Consider the following 21407-nt stretch of genomic DNA (forward strand, 5'->3'; position numbering starts at 1 on the left):
AGAATGGGGATAAAGAGGGGCAGTGGCGGGAGCGGAGATAAAGAGGAGTGGCGGGCAGAGAGCGGAGAGCAGAGAGCGGGGATAAAGAGGAGCAGCGGCGAGAGCGGAGAGCAGAGAGCGGAGATAAAGAGGAGTGGCGGGCAGAGAGCGGAGAGCAGAGAGCGGGGGTAAAGAGGAGTGGCGGGCAGAGAGTGGAGAGCAGAGAGCGGGGATAAAGAGGTGCAGTGGCGAGTACAGAGAGTGGGGACAAAGAGGTGCGGAGGCAAGAGCGGAGAGCAGAAAGTGGGGATAAAGAGAAGTGGAAAGCGGAGAGCAGAGAGGGGGGATAAAGAGAAGCGGAAAGCAGAGAGCGGAGACCAGACAGCAGGGATAAAGAGGAGCGGCGAAAGCGGAGAGCAGAGAGCAGAGAGTAGGGATAAAGAGGAGTGATGCGAGCGGAGAGCAGATAGCGGGGTTAAAGAGGAGTGGAGAGTGGAGAGCGTGGATAAAGAGGAGTGGCCGTGAGAGCAGATAGCAGAGAGTGGGGATAAAGAGGAGCAGAGAGCAGAGAGCAGGGATAAAGAGGAGCGGAGAGTGGAGAGCCTGGAAAAAGAGGAGCGGCAGTGAGAGCGAAGAGCATCGAGCGGGAATAAAGAGGAGCGGAAAGCAGGGATAAAGAGGAGTGGTGGTGAGAGCGGAGAGCAGAGAGCGGGGATAAAGAGGAGCGGAGAGCAGAGAGCAGACAGAGGGAATAAAGAGGAGCGGCAGTGAGAACGGAGAGCAAAGAGCGGGGGGTAAAGAGGAGCGGAGAGCAGGGATAAAGAGGGGTGGAGAGTGGGGATAAAGAGGAGCGGTGGTGAGAGCAGAGAGCAGAGAGCGGGGATAAAGAGGACCGGAGAGCGGAAAGCAGAGAGCGGGGATAAAGAGGAGTGGAGGGTGGGGATAAAGAGGAGTGGAGAGCGGGGATAAAGAGGGGTGGAGAGCGGGGATAAAGAGGAGTGGAGAGCGGGGATAAAGAGGAGCAGAGAGTGGACAGCGGGGAAAAAGAGGAGTGGCGGTGTGAGCGGAGAGCAGAGAGTGGGGATAAAGAGGTGCGGTGCTGAGGACGGAGAGTGGAGAGAGGGGATAAAGAGGAGCGGCGGTGAGAGCGGAGAGCAGAAAGCGGTGATAAAGAGGAGTGGAGAGCGGAGAGCAGAGAGCGGGGATATAGAGGAGCTGAAAGCGGAAAGCAGCGACCGGGGATAAAGAGGAGTGGAGAGCAGAAAGCGGAGAGCGGGAATAAAAAGGAGCGGCGGCGTGAGCAGAGAGCAGAGAACGGGGATAAAGAGGAGCAGTGGTGAGAGCAGAGAGCGGGAATAAAAAGGAGCAGAGAGCTGAGAGCGGGGATAAAGAGGTACGCAGAGCGGAGAGCGGGGATAAAGAGGAGCGGCGGCGTGAGCAGAGAGCAGAGAACGGGGATGAAGAGGAGCAGAGAGTGGAGACTGGGGATAAAGAGATACGGAGAGCGGGGATAAAGAGGAGCAGAGAGCGGAGAGCGGCGATAAAGAGGTACGGAGAGCGGGGATAAAGAGGAGCAGAGAGCGGAGAGCGGAGACTGGGGATAAAGAGGTACGGAGAGCGGGGATAAAGAGGAGCAGAGAGCGGAGAGCGGAGACTGGGGATAAAGAGATACGGAGAGCGGGGATAAAGAGGAGCAGAGAGCGGAGAGCGGAGACTGGGGATAAAGAGGTACGGAGAGCGGGGATAAAGAGGAGCAGAGAGCAGAGAGCGGAGACTGGAGATAAAGAGGTACGGAGAGCGGGGATAAAGAGGAGCAGAGAGCGGAGAGCGGAGACTGGGGATAAAGAGGTACGGAGAGCGGGGATAAAGAGGAGCGGCAGCAAGGTATATAAAAAAAAAACCTAAATTGACGTCAGCACAAGGGAAGGAGCTGATTGGTGAGTAGCTGGTGAGTGTTTTTCTTCATTGTTTTTTTTTGTCCAGATCAGGGAATAGTCTTAAGATTATTTCTGGTAAGTTTAGTTAGCAGCTAATAAATAAAGAGGCATGGCAGGGCACCTCAGTCCCATCGAAAGCATATCCTGTGCCATGTGGGAAGTCCAGGACGCCTCTCGTCTCCTGGATGTCCACATGTGCAAAAAGTGACATCAGCTGGAGGAGCTCAAGCTCCGGGTTTCGAAGCTTGAGCTGCGGCTGGTGTCACTGAAGTGCATCCACGAGGCTGAGAGCTACGTGGATAGCACTTTTCAGGAGATGGTCACCCTGCAGCTTAAGAGTGTGCAGGCAGAAAGGGACTGGGTGACCACCAGACAGAGGAGAAGGACCAGGCAGGTAGTTCAGGAGTTCCCTGAGAGCATCTTACTCTCCAACCGGTATTCTGAATGCTGGTGAGGGCGATGGTTCCTCTGGGGAGTACAGCCAGAGCCAAGTCCATGGCACCATGGGTGGCTCAGCTGTACAGGGGGGGAGGAGGATGGTCAGGAAAGCAATAGTGATAGGGGATTCTATAGCTAGTGGAGCAGAAAAGGCATTTCTGTGGCCGCAGACGTGATTCCAGGATGGTGTGTTGCCTCCCTGGTGCCAGGGTCAAGGATGTCACTGAACGGCTACAGAACATTCTGAGGGGGGAGGGTGAACAGCCAGAGGTCGTGGGCCATATCGGTACTAATGACATAGGTAGAAAAAGGGATGAGGTCCTGCAGGCAGATTTTAAGGAGCTAGGAAAGAGATTAATAAGCAGGACCTCAAAGGTAGTAATCTCCGGATTACTCCTGGTGCCACGCGCTAGTGAGTATAGAAATAGGAGGATAGTGCAGATGAATGTGTGCCTGGAGAGATGGTGCAGGAGGGAGGGCTTTAGATTCCTGGGTAATTGGGACCAGTTCTGGGGGAGGTGGAACCTGTACAACTGGATGGGTTGCATCTCAACAGGGCTGGGAGGTTTTCTAGTGCTGTTGGGGAGGGTTTAAACAAGCTTGGCAGGGGGGTGGGAACTTAAGTGTGGATTCAGAAGGGAGAGAAGCTGGAAATGGAAGGCAGAGGAAACAAAGGTTAGAAAATAGACAACAAAGGAGTTTGGCAGTGCTTAATGGTATATACGTCAATGCAAGGAGTCTAGGGAATAAGGCAAATGAGCTGAGGGCAGAGATAGACACGTGGAAGTAGGATTTCTTAGCTATTACTGAAACATGACTTAAAGAGGGGCAGGAATGGCAGCTCAATGTTCCTGGTTACGGGGTTTTCAGACAAGATAGAGAGGGGGATAAAAAAGGAGGGGGGTGGCAATATTGGTTAAAGAAACAATTACGGCTGTGCAGAGTGATGGAATGTTAGAACGATCATCAAATGAGGCCATATGGGTTGAGCTAAAGAACAAAAAAGAGGCAATCACACTGCTGGGAGTGTACTATAGACCCCAAACAGTGTGAGGGAGATAGAAGAGCAAATATGTAGGCAAATTCCTGAGAAGTGCAAAAACAATAGGGCAATAGTAATAGGGGATTTCAACTACCCTAATATTAGCTGGGATAGAATCAGTGTAAAAGGTATTCTTAAAATGCATTCACGAGAACCTTTTTGGCCAGTACGTAGCATGCCCAACAAGAGAGGGGGCAGTTCTGGAATTAGTTTTAGAGAATGAAGCTGGGCATCTGGAAGGAGTATCATTGGCAGAGCATTTTGGTGGTAGTGATCATAATTCAGTTAGATTTAGTATAGATATGGAAAAAGACAAAGATAGAACAGAAGTGAAAGTTCTAAATTGGGGAAAGGCCAATTTTACTAAGTTGAGAAGTGATTTAGCAAAAGTGAACTGGAAACAGCTACTTGAAGGTAAATCAGTGTCAGAGCGGTGGAAGGCATTCATGAGGAGATAGTGAGGGTTCAGAGCAAGTATGTTCCCACAAAGAAAAAGGGTGGGACTGCCAAATCTAGAGCTTCCTGAATGTCAAGGAACATATAGGGTAGGATATGGCAAAAAAGGGAAGCTTATGTCAGATACCGAGAGCTCAATACTGCAGAAAACCTAGAGGAGTATAGAAAGTGCAGGGGTGAAATTAAAAAGGAAATCAGGGAAGCAAAGAGAGGGCATGAAAAAATACTGGCAAGTAAAATCAAGGAAAACCCAAAGATATCCTATAAATACATAAAGAGCAAGAAGATGACTAAGGAAAGAGTAGGGCCTATTAGAGACCAAAGAGGTAACCTATGTGTGGAGGCGGAAGATGTGGGCATGGTTCTTAATGAATGCTTTGCGTCTTTCTTCACAAAAGAGGGGGACGATACAGACATTATAGTTAAGGAGGAGGAGTGTGAAATATTGGATGGGATAAACATAGTGAGAGAGGAAGTATTAAGGGGTTTATCATCTTTGAAAGTAGATAAATCGCCAGGCCCGGATGAAATGTATCCCAGGTTGTTAAGAGAAGCAAGGGAGGAAATAACGGAGGCTGTGACCATCATTTTCCAATCCTCCCTGGCTACAGGCGTGGTGCCGGAGTATTGGAGGACTGCTAATGTTGTACTGTTGTTTAAAAAGGGAGAAAGGGATAGATCGAGTAATTACAGGCCAGTCAGCCTAACCTCGGTGGTGCAAATTATTGGAAACAATTCTGAGGGACAATAGTAATCATCATTTAGAAAGGCATGGATTAATCAAGGACAGTCAGCACGGATTTGTTAAGGGAAGGTCGTATCTGACTAACTTGATTGAAATTTTTGAGGCGGTAACAAGGAGGGTCAATGAGGATAGCGTGTTTGCTGTAGTCTACATGGATTTTAGCAAGGCTTTTGACAAGGTCCCACATGGCAGACTGGTCAAAAAAGTAAAAGCCCATCGGATCCAAGGGAAAGGACCATAAAGGAGATCTACTGATGGAGGCAGAGGGGATGGCCGAGGTACTAAATGAGTCCTTTGCATCTGTCAGAGTCTCAGTAAAGGAAGATGTAGTTGAGATACTGGATGGGCTAAAAATTGATAAAGAAGAGATACTAGAAAGGCTAGGTATAGTTAAAGTAGATAAGTCACCTGATCCGGATGGGATGCATCCTAGGTTGCTGAGGGAAGTAAGGGTGGAAATTGCGGAGGTACTGGCCATAATCTTCCAAACACCCGTAGATACGGGGGTGGTGCCAGAGGACTGGAGAATTGCAAATGTTACACCCTTGTTCAAAAAAGGGTGTACGGATAGACCCAGCAACTACAGGCCAGTCAGTTTAACCTCAGTGACGGGGAAACTTTTAGAAACGATAATCCAGTACAGAATTAATAGTCGCTTGGATGAGTGTGGATTGATTAGGGAAAGCCAGCATGGATTTGTTAAAGGCAAATCATGTTTAACTGACCTGATAAGAGTTTTTTGATGAGGTAACAGAGAGGGTAGATGAGGGCAATGCAGTTGATGTGGTGTATATGGTCTTTCAAAAGGCGTTTGATAAAGTGCAGCATGGTAGGCTTGTCATCAAGATTGCAGCCCATAGAATAAAGGGGGCAGTAGCAACGTGGATACAGAATTGGCTAAGTGACAGGAAACAGAAAGTAGTGGTGAACAGCTGTTTTTCAGACTGGAGGGAGGTGTAACAGTGGTGTTCCCCAGGGGTCGATGATGTGACCACTGCTCTTCTTCGTATATATTAATGACTTGGACTTGGGTGTGCAGGGCACAATTTCAAAATTTGCAGATGACACAAAACTTGGAAGGGGAGTAAACATTGAGAAGTATAGTGATAGATTTCAAGAGGATATAGACAGGATGGTGGCAAGGGCGGACATGTGACAGATGAAATTTAATGCAAAAAATGTGAAGTGATACATTTCGGTAGGAAGAACGAGAAGAGGCAATATAAACTAGAGGACACAACTCTAAAAGGAGTACAGGGACAGAGAGATCTGGGGGTATACGTGCACAAATCGTTGAAGGTGGCAGGGCAGGCTGAGAAAGTGGTTAAAAAGATCCTGGGCTTTATAACTAGAGGCATGGAGTACAAAAGTATGGAAGTCATGATGACCTTTTATAAAACACTGGTTCGGCCACAACTGGAGTATTGTGTCCATTTCTGGGCACCCCACTTTAGAAAAGATGTGAAGGTCTTAGAGAGGGTGCAGAAGAGATTTACTAGAATGATTCCAGGGATGAGGGACTTTAGTTATGTGGATAGACTGGAGAAACTAGCATTGTTCTCCTTGGAACAGAGACGGTTGCAAGGAGATTTGATGGAGGTATTCAAAATCATGAAGGGTCTAGACAGAGTAGATACAGAGAAACTGTTCCCATTGGCGGAAGGGTCAAGAACCAGAGGACATAGATTTAAGGTGACTGGAAAAAGAGCCAAAGGTGATATGAGGAAAAACTTTTTTACACAGCGAGTGGTTAGGATCTGGAATGCACTGCCCGACGGGATGGTGGAGGCTGATTCAACCACAGCCTTCAAAAGGGAACTGGGTAAATACTTGAAAGGAAAAAATGTACAGGACTACGGGGATAGGGCGGGGGAGTGGGACAAGCTGGATTGCTTTTGCATAGAGCCAGCGCGGGCTTGATGGACCAAATGGCCTCCTTCCGTGCTGTAACCTTTCTATGATTCTATGATTTTAAGTGGCAAGTTGGATCCAAAATTGGCTCAGTGGCAGGAAGTAAAGGGTAATGGTCGATGGGTGTTTTTGTTACGGGAAGGCTGCTTCCATTGGGGTTCCGCAGGGCTCACTACTAGGTCCCTTGCTTTTTGTGGTATACGTTAATGATTTAGACTTAAATGTAGGGGGCATGATTAAGAAGTTTGCAGATGATACAAAAATTGGCCCTGTGGTTGATAGTGAGGGGGAAAGCTGTAGACTGCAGGAAGATATCAATGGACTGGTCAGGTGGGCAGAAAAGTGACAAATGGAATTGAATAGGGCGAAGTGTGAGGTAATGCAATTGGGGAGGGCAAACAAGGCAAGGGAATACATAATAAATGGAAGGATGCTGAGAGGTGTAGAGGAACAGAGAGACCTTGGAGTGCATGTCCACAGATCCTTGAAGGTAGCAGAACAGGTAGATAAGGTAGTTAAGAAGGCATACGGGATACTTCCCTTTATTAGATGAGGCACAGAATATAAGAGCAAGAAGGTTATGCTGGAACTGTATAAAACACAAGTTAGGCCATAGCTTGAGTACTGCATACAGTTCTGGTCACCACATTACAGGAAAGATGTGATTGCACTAGAGAGGGTACAGAGGAGATTTACGAGGACGTTGCCAGGACTGGAGAATTTTAGGTATGGGGAAGATTGGATATGCTGGGGTTGTTTTCTTTGGAACAAAGGATGCTGAGGGGAGGTTTAATTGAGGTGTATAAAATTATGAGGGACCTAGATAAGGTGGATAGGAAGGACCTATTTCCCTTCGCAGAGAGGTCAATAACCAGGGGGCATAGATTTAAAGTAATTGGTAGAAGGATTAGAGGGGAGCCGAGGAGAATTTTTTTCACCCAGGGGTGGTGGGGGTCTGGAACTCACTGCCTGAAAGGGTGGCAGAGGCAGAAACCCTCATCACATTTAAAAAGTACTTGGATATGCATTTGAAATGCCGTGACCTACAACGCTACGGACCAAGTGCTGGAAAGTGGGATTAGACATGATAGCTCTTTTTCGGCTGGCACAGTCACAACCGGCCGAATGGCCTCCTTCTGTGCCATAAGTTTCTATGATTTATGATCCTATGATGAGCACAAAAAGTCAATAAAACATAAAGATATGCTACTGTTAAACAAAATTTTGCTGCAAGAGAATTCAATTTAGGTTAAGGAAAATTGACCTGAAATGTCAAGCTGTGTTTTCAGTTGCTGCCAGAACTGCTGTGTATTTCCAGCACTTCTTTGATTTTATGACCATTCCTATTTGTTGTTTAAGAAAAGGCACTGCCAAAGATCTTTTTTTGAGATTAAGCTTAACTACGGGGCTATATCATTTGTTTTTTTTTAGATAATTTGTAGGGAGTATACCATCTGCAATGGTAATAAAATCTCACACCTTATTCTTGAAACAAACATCAAAAATGATTAACAATTAAAGGAAGGATATTTGGTCTGTAGGAATGGTGTTATATGTTGCAGCTAAATTCCTTATTGCTAACTCTATTATGCAGTAAAGTTCCATGTTCAAGATGCATTTACATTACAATGGAAGTAGTTTTGCTTCACTAAAGTTGAAGTATAAATCCAGAGTCAAGGCTCAATCTGACTCTGAAGTGAGGCAAAGTGAGACTCCCCGAGGAAGAATTCTCATTCCACTTCACTCTGGAATCAGATCAGACTCTTAACTCCATATTTACAATACAAAGCTTTAGTGTTGGTGTGAGGCAGTCACTTTGTATTGATACTACCATTGTAGTATAAATACCCCTTAGCAGGATCCTTGGGAGATTAAGGTACTTTCTTGTCTAGTTCAGATGCAGTGCTGGACATGGATAAGCAAAACAAAAGTACATTAGAACTATTAAGGATACCATTTAACGTCTCACCGATCCGTCTTTTGGATAAGAAATTAAAACGAGGCCTCTTCTGCCCTCTCAGGTGGACATAAAAGATCCCCTGACGTTATTTCAAAGAAGAGCAGGGGAGTTTTCCTGGCCAATATTTATCCTTCAACCAACATCAGTAAAACAGATTATCTGGTCATTATCTCATTGCTGTTTGTGGGATCTCGGTGAGTGCAAATTGGCTGCTGCCTTTCCTAGGTTACAACAGTGACTACACTTCAAAAATACTGAATTCGCTGGTGAAAGAAGCTATAATAATGCAAGTTCTTTCTTCTTTCTTTACCAATATTGTTTTGGTGGTGTCTGCTCCCTTAGGCGCTGAAAAATGATCTGTGAGTGAAGTGCCTGATTTTGGTTTAAAAAACCATCATTCAGTTTGTTATTTAATCAGATCAGTCCTTGAGGGCCCAAGATTTAGTCGGTTGAATGCCTTAGTTGAATTTTCTCAGAGCTTCTCCCACTTTGCTGCCGTAATTTGACGGAGTGTGGCGGAAACCCAATTTATGCACGTAAACGGATTTTCCACTGCACTTCCTCCAAAGTTACAATGTGGAGCAGGAGGAGCTCCGAGGAAATTCACACTCATCTATGAAACTGATTTTCAGCTAAATTTTATCAGTGAAGTTTCAACTTAGGAATACAAATCAGATCTAAGGAAGGTGTGGGATAAAAGGAAAAATTAGATTTTAAAACAAAATTAGATTGAAAATAAAACAAATGTAAAAAAAATAGAAAATGCCTTCTCCATTCCTGTACAGCATCTATTCAGAAATAATTAGGTGAGGCATTGATAGATGCCAACAATGGCATCAAGGTGAATGGCAGCTGGTGAAGATCTGATATGCCAATGATGTAGTGATGATTGCAGAGCCAGTAGAAAGTTTACAATAAGCTACATGAGCATAGAATGTGGGTTAAAATCAACAAAAAGCAAATAAAAAAGGTCACTGGCAAAAAAACTGGGAAGATCAAAAACTATCATAACAGATGATGGTGCTCAATTGAATATATGCACTAATTCATATATCTCAACAGTAAAATCAATCGGGATGGTAACTGCAATCAAAAGACAAATACCAACAGTGAAACAAATGTTTAACAACAAACTGCTCAACCAACTGACAGCTTAACCTGGTAACAATCATCGAGATAATGAAATGGTAGGGTTTGGTTGACAGCTTTATGTGGGTGTGAAACATGGGGGTCAACTTTGAAGTGACTATTTCCATCAGGCAAGAGGTAGGCAGTATGAGCACACTGCCCACCTGATTGAATCAGTTTGGAGGCCCAAACTATATTCATGGAGGAGCCTCATTAGAATTCCGTCAGTGAGCTGCTCGTGCATTTGGAACAGCTCGCCGACTGGGGAGAATGGGAAATCTGGTAGCTTCTCCATGGAACCCAGTCAGTCCAAGTAGATTATGGGGGGAAGCAATCGTGAGGGAGGGCCTTGGAGGAATGTACATCAGGGGAGTTTATGTGGGACAAGAGGAGCATTAATGCTCTTCCTGACCCCATAAAAATCATTAAAAATCTTTATCTCTTACAATTTTTTGCGCAGCCTGCAATGGTCCCTTTAAGGACCATTAATTAGACTGCTCTGTGCCAAGTACCAACAGGCAGAGCATGTGTAATGCATTCTCTGCCCATTTTTACTTCAAAAGTGCACAAGGATCTTATTGACGACATAGGACCATGTTTTCATGGACTAATGAGGCTCATGCCTCTTGCTGGCAGGAACCTAAACCACCTTTTTCACGGCCCCATAGTGCTGGGAGCCAAGTCAGATGAACAGTTGGCTGGGGGATAGAATTTCCATTGAGGCAGCAACTTTTAAAGTGTGATTATTTAGACTGATAATTTTTTCTGGAAATTTTTAATGGAGGTAAAGGGCAATTTAGTGGGGGGACTCCTCCTTTTCAGTAAGATTTAAAGTAATTGGTGGAAGGATTAGAGGGGAGTTGAGGAGAAATTTTTTCACTCAGAGGGTGGTGGGGGTCTGGAACTCACTGCCTGAAAGGGTGGTAGAGGCGGAAACCCTCATCATTTTAAAAAGTACTTGGATATGCACTTGAAGTGCCGTAACCTACAAGGCTACGGACCAAGAGCTGGAAAGTGGGAATAGGCTGGATAGCTCTTTCTCGGCCGGCACAGACACGATGAGCTGAATGGCCTCCTTCTATGCTGTAAATTTCTATGATTCTGTGATTCTATGCATTGGAGGTGCTTGTGCAGGAGGTATAACAAAGGGCGGTGCTTTTTAGATTGAAAGATCACCTTGCAATGAAAGCAGAAGTGCAAGCTGCATGGATGGAGGTAGTGGATAGAGTAAATGGAATATCCCAGGTCCATAGGAAATATGCAAAAATGGTGGTCTCCATATCTAACTAACCTCATGCTGGGAGCAAACTGCAACTAGGTATCAACAGTTCCATTAAAACATACATAACTTCTCAATGAAAAAGGTAGCTTTAAGAATCCAACTACAGCAGGTCAGGTGACTAGTTTACTAATTTGTTCATTTTATTTGGGTGCTGTGAGCAGCAGGAGTTGATATAAAATAAGGTGAGTTTCAGTGAGGGATCTTATTAACATAATTTCTCCTTCGCAAGGAGGCTGATGCCAGCTGGCAGGCAAACCTCCCTTTGTCCCATTTTTTTCTTGTCATATGTTGCAGTGCACAGCAACTCAGGCACATGTCCATGCTGATCCAAAATTCCAACCTGCGCTTACCCATGGCAAGATTCTATGGTTCCAGTAGAAATTATGGGGCTCTTATTTGAATCACAGGAGCAGCTCAGATTAGATTACTGACATCAAATGGATGGAAAATAGAGTAAAGGGAACACAGAGACCTAGATGGCTCAATGACATCAAGAAATGGTTCTAAGTCAAGAGGGTCAACCAAACTGCACAATTAGCTTAGGACATGGGAAGGGTTAAATTCGGCCGTGCGACGCCCATTTTTTAGGCGCTATGCGACCAACTAAGTCTCGAAAATGGGGTCCAAGATGCACGTGCATACTTCCGATGGGAAGGGCACAGGACGCCATCCTGGTAAAGGAGTTTGTGCGCACGTGACTAACAACAGCTGGCAACATGCAGAGTAGGGCGATTATGATGCGAATCAGTGTGAAATGTTGATTTGAAGCCACTGCTGCCATTTTGCAACTCCATGCTCCAGCCAACACCCTGTCTTAACCTTGCACCACTGAACACGACATTAAACGGCATGAAGGACCCCAACCAGCGCTATTTAAAGGGATCATGAAGTGCTTACAGGTTAGTTGCTGGATCATTTCTTCTGGCTGCTGGTGCAATTGTACACGCTTTTGGAGGTTTCCTCTGCTTGGCTAAAGTTTCAATACTCTACAGGGAGTGGTCTGGCTGATCTTGCAGTACTTTTAGTGGCAGTTAAAATATAGTGCTGAGAAAAATATAGTGCTTAAAATATAGTGCTTCCAGACATGGGTGGTCTGCTAGGGCTTCCTCTGGGAGTTGAACATGACTCACTTTAACAACTTGTGTCAAATCATTGAACTTCTTTCTGCACGGTATCCATGTTCTTGGAGCTATGCTCCTGGCATTGACCTCCTCTGCTATTTCCTCCCACTGAATCATGAGCATATGTCTAGAGGACCTCCTGCCCTCTTGCGGATGCAGGCTATCCCTCCTTCTCTCCACCTCTTGCACCAAGGCCTCCAGTGCATTATCAGAGAACTTTGGTGCACAATCTCTCACATGTTCAGCCATTCTTCAATATATTACAGCACAGATTCAGTTCACAACTGACTTCCGCCACTTCTCGCAGCCACAATGCACCTCCCGTTTAAGAGGTGCAGGCTGCCTTTGAGTAGTGCCAGCCACTCATGATATCGGGCCCCCTGCTGATGCATGCAGCCAATGAACAGTGCAGGTAGCACTGGCTGCATGCATCAATCATTTAAAACAGCACGCAGCACCAATCGGGAGCGGGTTAATTGCTCCCCACACACGTTTTAGGGAGTTATCCAATTTAATCCCCAGGGTCTTTGCTATTAAGGTTGGATTGGATGTGGCACCTTAAGAGAACAAAATAAAAGTTAAAATAGCATTAAGAAGCTGGCTGATTCACTGTCCTGGAATGCTGGCAGGTCCATTTATTTCATCAAGAATGTGAGGCAAGCTGGCCAGAAGCAAAGGTTTAATGTTATTGCTTGCCTCTCCTGGGCATGGTAGACTATACCCATGGGAGATAAGGTCACTATAAGTCAATCCAAAAGCATACATCAATTCTAAGGTATTCTATTCCCTCAACTTGCAGATGGCCTATCATGCTCAGAAAAAATCTGCCAAGTAACTGGCCTGAACACATGATTTGCTCATCTTTTATTAGTAATTTAGTCCTCTGTCATTTGAATAGGTCAGCCAATTTCAAAGACAGCTTTTGGGGGACCATGGTTTACTATTCAAATTGCTTCTTTTGAGACCTCTTACCAATGCCCAAATGCAGGCTAAATATCAGGTATATAAATTTATTTACTCTACAATAAAATAAACTGTATGCAAGCAGAGATTTTGGTATCCGAATTAGTTTGGGGTGCCCTATAATATGAGCCTCTCAAAGTCTGTTCATTTTTTATGGTAGGTCACACACCCTCAACTCATCTGCACCACGTCATACAACTTTCTTTAGACAATGCTCCTCTATTAGTCTCAGGCATGGCAATGGCATCCTAGCTCTGGAGACTCTCTCTGTCAGATATAGTCCTCTTCTGAGAGTCATCTGCTGATATCCTGGAACCTACAATTAGTCATCTGAAAAAAAGGATGACAGCTATGAAAGCAGGAAAAGCTATGGGGTAATTTTCCGAGTTCAAGTCAATGGCCGTGAGCCTCACCTGCTGGCTGCACTTGTGGAAAAACCACAGGTGCACTGCCAGTGATTTTGTGATATACACTGGTGGCATGCGAGGTTTTCCCACCACCAGCGCATACTCAGAAAATGACCCCACATTATCCTCACGCAGTAAATCTTATTAGCAACAGCTGGAGATAGACACAGTGGGGCCAATGGGTGTGTTAGGGGAGGGGGGGCTCCTAAAATGGCGGAATCCCGGAGCGGGTTCAGAGCCCGGCTCCGACCCGCTGACTTCCGGGTTCCCCGGTGATGTGTTCGGGTGCGCACGCAGCTCCCGCATGCAGGACTCCCACCAGCAATTAAAGCCGGCGGGATGCAACTTTACATTGTTATTTAGATACTTGAGGTACTTGACAGACCTCATTGAGTGGAGATTTTGGCAGGGGTGCAACTTTGAAGGATCCTCAGCGTGTTTCCCGTGCTGTGGGAAATACTCCATATTGGAACAAACGTGTTTCAGCCAGCAGCCAGTGGGAGATGCAAAGGATTATTTGACAGGTGGGGGGAATACCTCATTTATTGCAGCAGGGCACTCTGTCACTTCAGACAAAGTTTTGGCTGCAACACCTTTGTCTTTCCACTCAAAATTATTAATTTATACCCTAAACTCTGCTGTGCAAACACATTTACCTACTTTGCGGACCTCCTCAAACTCACACTGTCAGGATGGGGGGGGGGCACCATAGCTGCATTCATCACTTCATCCGAGGACGAGCAACATCACCAGCTTCACCAGGCATGCTGACCACCTCCGCCACATGGAGCTCCACAACACAATGTTGCGCCACAGGCACCTGCACAAAATAGTCGTGCAACTACACATACACCCACTGTAGAGTGACCCAATGGGTGGCATCAAGTGTGGGTGTTCATGGTGAACCTCATGAAAGGGACAAGCCAGTCAAGAGTGGCCAAGATGTGGCAGTAGTGGTGACAATAATAATATTTAATTGCCATTAACAAAAATTAAATATAAATAAAAAACATGACAAACCGTCAAACACCCTTGTGCATCCCCTTTGTGCTCACAAAATTTTCACCTTGCACTTATGAGTACTCCTACATGGTGCTTCCCCTGTGGCTGCAGCAGAGGTAGTGGCAGGTTGCTCTTGTTCATGCCCTGACCGATTAGATGCTTTTACCCTACGCCTTCTGGGTTTCGGTGCCCATGAGGGCCCCTCCAAAGACTGCTCCACCTGCACCTGTGCAGGGGCAAACTCGTCCACCTGGAGAGGAGGCAGCATTGCGGGTACTGGTTGAGAGGGGGGCAACGGGTGAGACGTGGGAGCGCTTTGAGTGGTGTCCCCACTTCCATGTCCCCTTTCACCATCATCCCTCTCCTAGGCCAGGCCCACATCACTCCTACCACCCTGCTGGACGACAGTTTGGAGGACATGTGTGACGCTTTTTAAGGCCAGTGCCAGAGTATCTGCCTGCCTGTTTAAGGCGGCAGAAAGTTGCTCATCCTGAGTCCGAAGGGCCATTGTCAGGGCCTCAATGGACTCATTGGTGAGCCGTGCTTGAAGCTCGATGGAGGCTAGCCTTCCCTCCATCGCAGACATTCCCGCACTTACCCGCGACACTATCTCAGAGATGCCCTCATGTCCCTGTGATAGTATCTCAGAGATTCCCTCCTGTACCTGTGCCACCATTCCACTCATGCAGGAGTTGGACTCCTCCATCCTCTGCGCGATTGTGGAGAGCGCACGTGGCATCTGTTCCAGCACCTCGCAAATGTGCTGCTGCCCCTCGATCATTCTTGTTTTAAAAGATGGCGCCCAGGGTTCAGCATCTGTGTCCAGCTGAACAGAGCCTGGAGAAGAGTGCTCCCACCAACGCGGACTTTCCACAGCTGCCCCTGCCACCAATGTCTGCTCGTGCTCACATGTGTGTGGTGACTCACCATGTGCGACCCCAACTAAGTGAAGACGGGGACCCACCGAGGTTTGTGTATCTGTGCTGGTGGATGGCTCGCTCAGATGTGACGGTACCCCCTCAGAGGCCGGCAGGTCCTCTGAGGAATCGCCCTCCACCGTCATGGTGGTCGCTGAATGCCCAGTAAGAGAACAGAAGGCGATATTAAGCATGATGACAGATGTTGAGGTGCTGAAGATGGCAAGGCATGTTAACATCATTTGCTATTGTGAGTGCTAATTGTTAAAGTTCTGTCCCCCGACGTTTGTCAGGTGGCAGTCTCGGCGTCCCCGACGGACAGGCACTCGAAGGTGCGGCTTAGTTCAAGAGCCTCCTGCTCCACGTCTGTGAGGACAACCTGATGTTGTGGCCCCTCTCCGGTCTTCGCCCTCTCCCGTGCATTCTGGGCTCTCTTCTCCTGTAACGGGAGAAAGTAGAGAGGCGTGAGTGAGGGATGGTGACATGGCCAACCGCTGAATGCATTGGTTTGGGTGAGGCTGACCATGAAAGAAATGCATCAGAGGGTGAGTATGAGACAGAGCCATGACATTGTATGAGGATTGGGTTGAGTGGTAGTGGTGGGATGAGTAGTGGGGAGGTGAGTAAGTGCAGGTAAGTTGAGGATGAGGTTTGAGTGGGTGTGAGGAGTGATGTGATAGTGTAGTGTTGGCAATGCAGAAGGAGTTGTGGGGTGGGGGCGGTGATGTGGAAGATGGAGTGTAGGAGAATGAGTAAGTGTACTCACTTTGGCTGACCTAGTTAGGTCATTGAAGCGCTTCCTGCACTGGATCCATGTGCGGGAGACGTTGCTGCTGGTGACCTCCTCTGCCACCTCGAGCCAGGCCGAGACAGGCCACTTCCTCCCGTCCGCTGGGTGGAAAATATCCCTTCTCCTCCTCACCCCATCTAGTAGGACCTGGAGTGAGGCATCGGTAAGTCTGGAAGCAGCCTTTCCCCTGGTCTGCTCCATTCTGTACTTTTGGTTCTTTGCTGCAGGAGCAGCATTGGAGGACTGCCCCTTTAAATAGAGCTGCTCCAGCTGACAGCCTGTGATGTGGGTGCGCAGTACAACCGCTGCACAGGTTGATGATGGGAAACCCGGAAGCCACGGTAAGTGCCTTCAAGTTACCCGTGATCACGTGGGGAACGGACCGATTTCACTGGGCGGGTTACCCACGCGCCCAGCCGCCCCCCCAACGCTGCCATCCCACCTCCCTGGTAATATCGGGGCCCGTGATTAGAAACTGGAACATGGTCTGCTTTAATTGGATCTGCATCCCCTCTAGTGCTCTTTCAGAGTGCTGTTACACCAGGAACTCCATTATCAAAACTACAACCTGTCCCTCTTCCCCATGGAGGCGGTATGGCAGAGAAAGAGGGAAATAAATAGGCATGGAGGCAGAGAATAGTGTGAAAGGGACATCTCAAAGACATTGGGGTCAATTTTTACTTTTGGGCGACCAACTGGCAGAGTGCGCCAGCTGATTGCCTGTATCCGCAGCGAAGAGATGGCAGTGATTCTGAGGCACTGGCCTTATTAACATCGGGTCGGCAAGCTGTGGGGGCGCTAAATGGGCATCCCGCTGCAGCTCTCTGGATTGAGACCTCCCAATATCAGGCCGTCCCAGCAAGGTAAGTGCGAGGGGAGGGGGTCCCGGGGCGGCAGCGGCCCAGATTCATTTTGTGGCTAGGCCTTTTCGGCTCCATCGCCCATGGAACTGATGAGAGTGTGTACAGCGCACACTCCGACCAGGTCCGACTTAAAATAGCAATCGGGGTCCTGGCAACCGGTTTTGCATATTAAAAGGAGCCTATGGGCAGGCACTTTGGGCACCTAGAGGTAGGCCACTTTCAAACTGTCGCTGGCCTCTTTGTCGGTGTTAATGAGATGGTAAGGCTACCGACACCATTTTGAGGCCGTTAGCGCCAGGCCATAGAAGTGAAAATTGATCCCATTGGAACCCCAAATGCCATTTTCGGTCACTTGGTGCCCCGCAGCTCGCCGGCCATCTGTTAATAAGGCCGGTGCCTCAAAATTACGGCCAACTCTTCACCATGGGCATGGGCTATCGGCCGGCATGCTCCGTCGGTAGGTCGGCCAAAAGTCCAAGTCAACCCCAAAGTGTGAACATGCATGTAACATTGTCTATCTTGGATAGTTTGAATTAGAGACAGAGGTTTGGTTTCACTGCTGATGGGGTGGATCAACTACTACTTGACCTAAACCAGGGACAGAACTGGACAGTTTTGGGACATACAAGACATAAAAGCTGCATTCACATTATAACTGCAGTGTTAGTTAAAAGTAGTTTGAAATCAATGGAATGAAAATCAGACAGATTCTACTAAGGGCCGGCAATTCACTCCACCAGGTTACTGCCCGGGCAGTGAAATCCAAAATTTATCCAAACAACTTTATCTTTGGTGCAAAACCAGCATCGTAGTATAAATACACTTAGGCTGGAATTACAATGCTCTCTGAGAAATGAACTTCGTGAAAAGAAAATCGGGAGAGATGTATAATGGGCGGCTGATCTGACATCACCTGTTTTACACTATCATCCAAAGTCAAAATTACTGCCCGGGAGGGAGTCTATCATGTTTAAAGAGTTATACTGCCACTTTTACATGCACACCCAAAACCACTTTATATCAGTGTGAAAGTGGCAGTACATCTTAATGACAGCGGGGACCGTAGGGCTGCACTTTGCATGCATCAGACGAGTTATTCCTACAATGCTTATTTTAGCTTTTCGCAAGGTCAAAGCTACGAAACTCAGCTCTCAGTTAATAGTAATAGATTTCCTCTGCCACAGCATCCATTGTTTACTGCCCTAAGTACCTCAATATTATAATATATATCAGAAAACAATGAAAATATAGCACCGCCCGCAACACATCTGGTGTATGAGCCAGTGCTTTGCATTTGGAAACTAACGGAAACTCGAAGCGGAAACCAAGTACATCCGCTACAAAAGAATTGAACACTACATACAAAGGGTATGCGGGGTAATAAACAGCCATGGAAGAGACGGTGAAAGAAGGCCTGCTCTACATGCAGCAGCAGAAGTTCAGAAAGGTATCTGACTTTACTTACCGCACAACGCATGCCTTGCGCTAGATACGGATAATAATGTAACTATTTTCCCAGGGATATAGCGACAAACTTACCTTGATCGAGGACTCACCTGCTGACCTCACATACTGGAGACTATAACTAATGAGTCGATAACAGTAGATATCTCCTAACAAAAAGTGCATTTCTAGGAACGCACATCACATTAGTTTTATAGACATTTGTGGTATTTTTATTGTTACTTTGATCCATTTTTTTATTACTGACATCATGAATACGAATTATATACACGTTGCTTTCAAATTATAGCACCGTCCTTTTAAATGAGAAAGCAAATCCATTGTATGTATAATTGTCAGAAATGAGCGTGCATTTTTAAAAATGTCATCACTGGGGAGGGAGATGAGTTGCATGTTTTTATTTTGCGTGAAAGCGTTGCGAATCAGTGACATATATCGGCGTGTTTTAAGTGATCCAGTTGGGTGTTTGGGGAGCACATTAAAAAAAAGTTGGCTAAATGCTTCTGCATGAAGTTATTGCATGCAAACAGACGAAGTCTACCCACGTATGATGTGTAATTCCACAAGTCAAATCCTTGGATCCACTAATTTCTTTACCCTTTACTGATTATCAGTATGTTTATTAATGTTAACAGCATTAGGCATTGTGTACATTTACTTTTTTGAGATATGTACTGCACTATTTTAAATAACATTCTCAAATGAATGATGCAAGTTAAACATCTGTGTACATCCTGATTCTATTTTAAAATGTATACTAGAATTCACATTTTTTCTCCCCCCACAGAAATGGAAGAGAGTTTGGCTTTTCCTCTATTCCCAGAGCAATCAGTCTGTTGCTCGCCTTGAGTACTTTGAGTTTAAAGAGGGATCAAGTTTATCAGAGAAGCAGATTACAAAACGGATAGACAAAAAGTTCATTCGAATGAGCGACTGTATCAGAATATCTGAGGTTCTCGCAGAAAACTGCTCAAAGGATTCAAGCGCTTTCTCAGTGGAGACAACCACGAAAATGTATACATTTTTAACTGAAAAATCAGACTGCATCGAATGGATACAGAAACTCACAGAAACTGCTTTTCAGGTAAGCAATATAGAGTATAAAAAATGTTATAATTTACATGCCGTATAATCATGGTATAAATATGCTGCACACTAGAGAAAGAATGAAAAAAATACTTATATTTATACAACACATTTTCACATCATTAAAACATCTTCAGGTCTTGAGCACACAATCGAGTGCAGTGTTGCGGGAGTGCCACAATATGCATCTTATCTTGAACAGCTAATGTGCAGTGGGGTAGGCTGTTTGTGTTTCTTTGACATTAGGATTTAGAACACCAAATTTCAGGTTTTCTCAAAATCCATAAACAAAGCTTAGTCTATCTGAAAAAAAAACATGCTGGTTCTATACTGACTGAACTAGAAGTACACGCATCACTAGTCCGCCAAGGAATATGGATACATTCCACCCATAAATCTGCATGTGACTGGATGCTACCATCAAGGATTCAGTCATCTTTTCCCCATCCACTAGATGACTAGAGATGAAATATTGATTTGTTCTTAAAAATATTAAGGTTACACCTTATTTTACTAGTAAATTGTTATGGATCAGTCGCCCTACCCTGCGTTGCACCATGAGATTTGAATGTAATTTTTAAAATTCAAAGTTTAAATCCAATAAAGAACAGACACTGCTGGCTGTGAGACAAGATTAAATAGATAAGCTGAAACCTAGGTGAAGGACCAAGGTCTATGGTGCAGGACTTCATCAAGGTTGAAAAGGACAGTAGGGAAAACTAGGTAAATCAAAAAACATTGGTTCACTTTTGCAATTTGTAAGCTAATGCAGCTATCTCGGCTTGCCACAAGAAGATGCATTCTCCACGTTATGAAAGGCAACCCACTCTACAACAAACATGCACGTAACACTTGTGGGACATATGCCAATTGGAACATGAAATCTATGGACTCTGCCTGAAGCTCCGAAAGTCAGAAACTGGCGGAAAGCGGCAACTGGCCAGCGGGAGGAAAGAAGGTGAAGCCCCGGGGCAGGGGAAGCCTAAACTTTCCTTGTGGGACCTGGAGGGGTACTCTTACTCCTCCTGGGCACACAAGGAAAAATAATAAAACTTATCTTAAATGGCTAGAGTTAAAATTGCATTCGTGGCCCGATGATATCTCAGACTCCGATCTGCATATTTAAAGAAGGTTCCCATGGCTTCAGGTAGGTGCCTTTAACACCTGAACACAGAAGAGCAGGTTAAAATCAAGATCGGCGCAAAGCAGGCGGTAAATCGACGAGTAGGTCTCCCGCAGGGAAGGAGGCAGATTGCGGCAGGTTAGCTTGAGGGGCTGGGGGATGCACTCTTGCTACTCCTGGCCCACAAGCGATGCTGGGAAAGCACTTACCTGCTGGATCCAGCAGTTCCCGTCTCCCTTTAGCAGCTGGGTTTCCAGGGAATGCTGGAGGCTGCCATAAGTAGTTCAGTAAGAAGCAAAAATACTTACCTGATTGTGAAGCCAGGAAGAGGAGGATTGCTCTTCCTGCCTCCACATTGAAACTGTGGTCTGCTGCCAGCCACTACTCTGCCCCCTCCCAATCTCCTCCCCCTTCCCCCCAATTTACCATGGGCCGCGCCCCACCGGCCGACTTTAACCGTCTTCAGGACTGCTATACTTCCCCCAGCATGCCTGTTGCATCCTGATGACACAAGAGGACCAATTTCATGTGGTCCTCTTGCACATCAGATTTGGCATGGTGGTCACTGCTGCTGGGTTTTGGCATAAACCAATTTCTAGACCGTAGTTACTCTGTCTATGTCTATCTCACCTATTTAGGGTGTTTGTTTTCATCTCTGTAATACCATGGTATTTTTAAAAATTCATTCATGGGATGTGGGCGTCGCTGGCGAGGCCTGAATTTATTGTCCATCCCTAATTGCCCTTGAGAAGGTGGTGGTGAGCCGCCTTCTTGAACCGCTGCAGTCCGTGTG

At 46.2% G+C, this 21407-nt stretch overlaps 2 protein-coding genes across 2 annotated transcripts in view; one reads left to right on the forward strand and one right to left on the reverse strand.

Annotated features, from left to right (window-relative positions):
• LOC137340385 (pancreatic lipase-related protein 2-like) overlaps nucleotides 1-12248 on the reverse strand; it is a 29056-nt gene extending 16808 nt beyond the window's left edge. The window contains exon 1 of the mRNA XM_068002805.1: nucleotides 12009-12248. Coding sequence (XP_067858906.1) covers nucleotides 12009-12248 — 240 coding nt within the window. The remainder of the gene's footprint in view (nucleotides 1-12008) is intronic.
• A 6053-nt stretch (nucleotides 12249-18301) lies between these two features.
• The window catches only part of LOC137340296 (docking protein 1-like), a 29909-nt gene continuing 26803 nt past the window's right edge, over nucleotides 18302-21407 (forward strand). Inside the window, exons 1-2 of the mRNA XM_068002713.1 lie at nucleotides 18302-18388; nucleotides 19193-19489. Of these exons, the coding sequence (XP_067858814.1) occupies nucleotides 18332-18388; nucleotides 19193-19489 (354 nt within the window). The 5' untranslated portion in view covers nucleotides 18302-18331. The remainder of the gene's footprint in view (nucleotides 18389-19192; nucleotides 19490-21407) is intronic.

Source organism: Heptranchias perlo, chromosome 21 (genome assembly GCF_035084215.1).
Source record: "Heptranchias perlo isolate sHepPer1 chromosome 21, sHepPer1.hap1, whole genome shotgun sequence".
Classification (NCBI taxonomy): Eukaryota; Metazoa; Chordata; class Chondrichthyes; order Hexanchiformes; family Hexanchidae; genus Heptranchias; species Heptranchias perlo.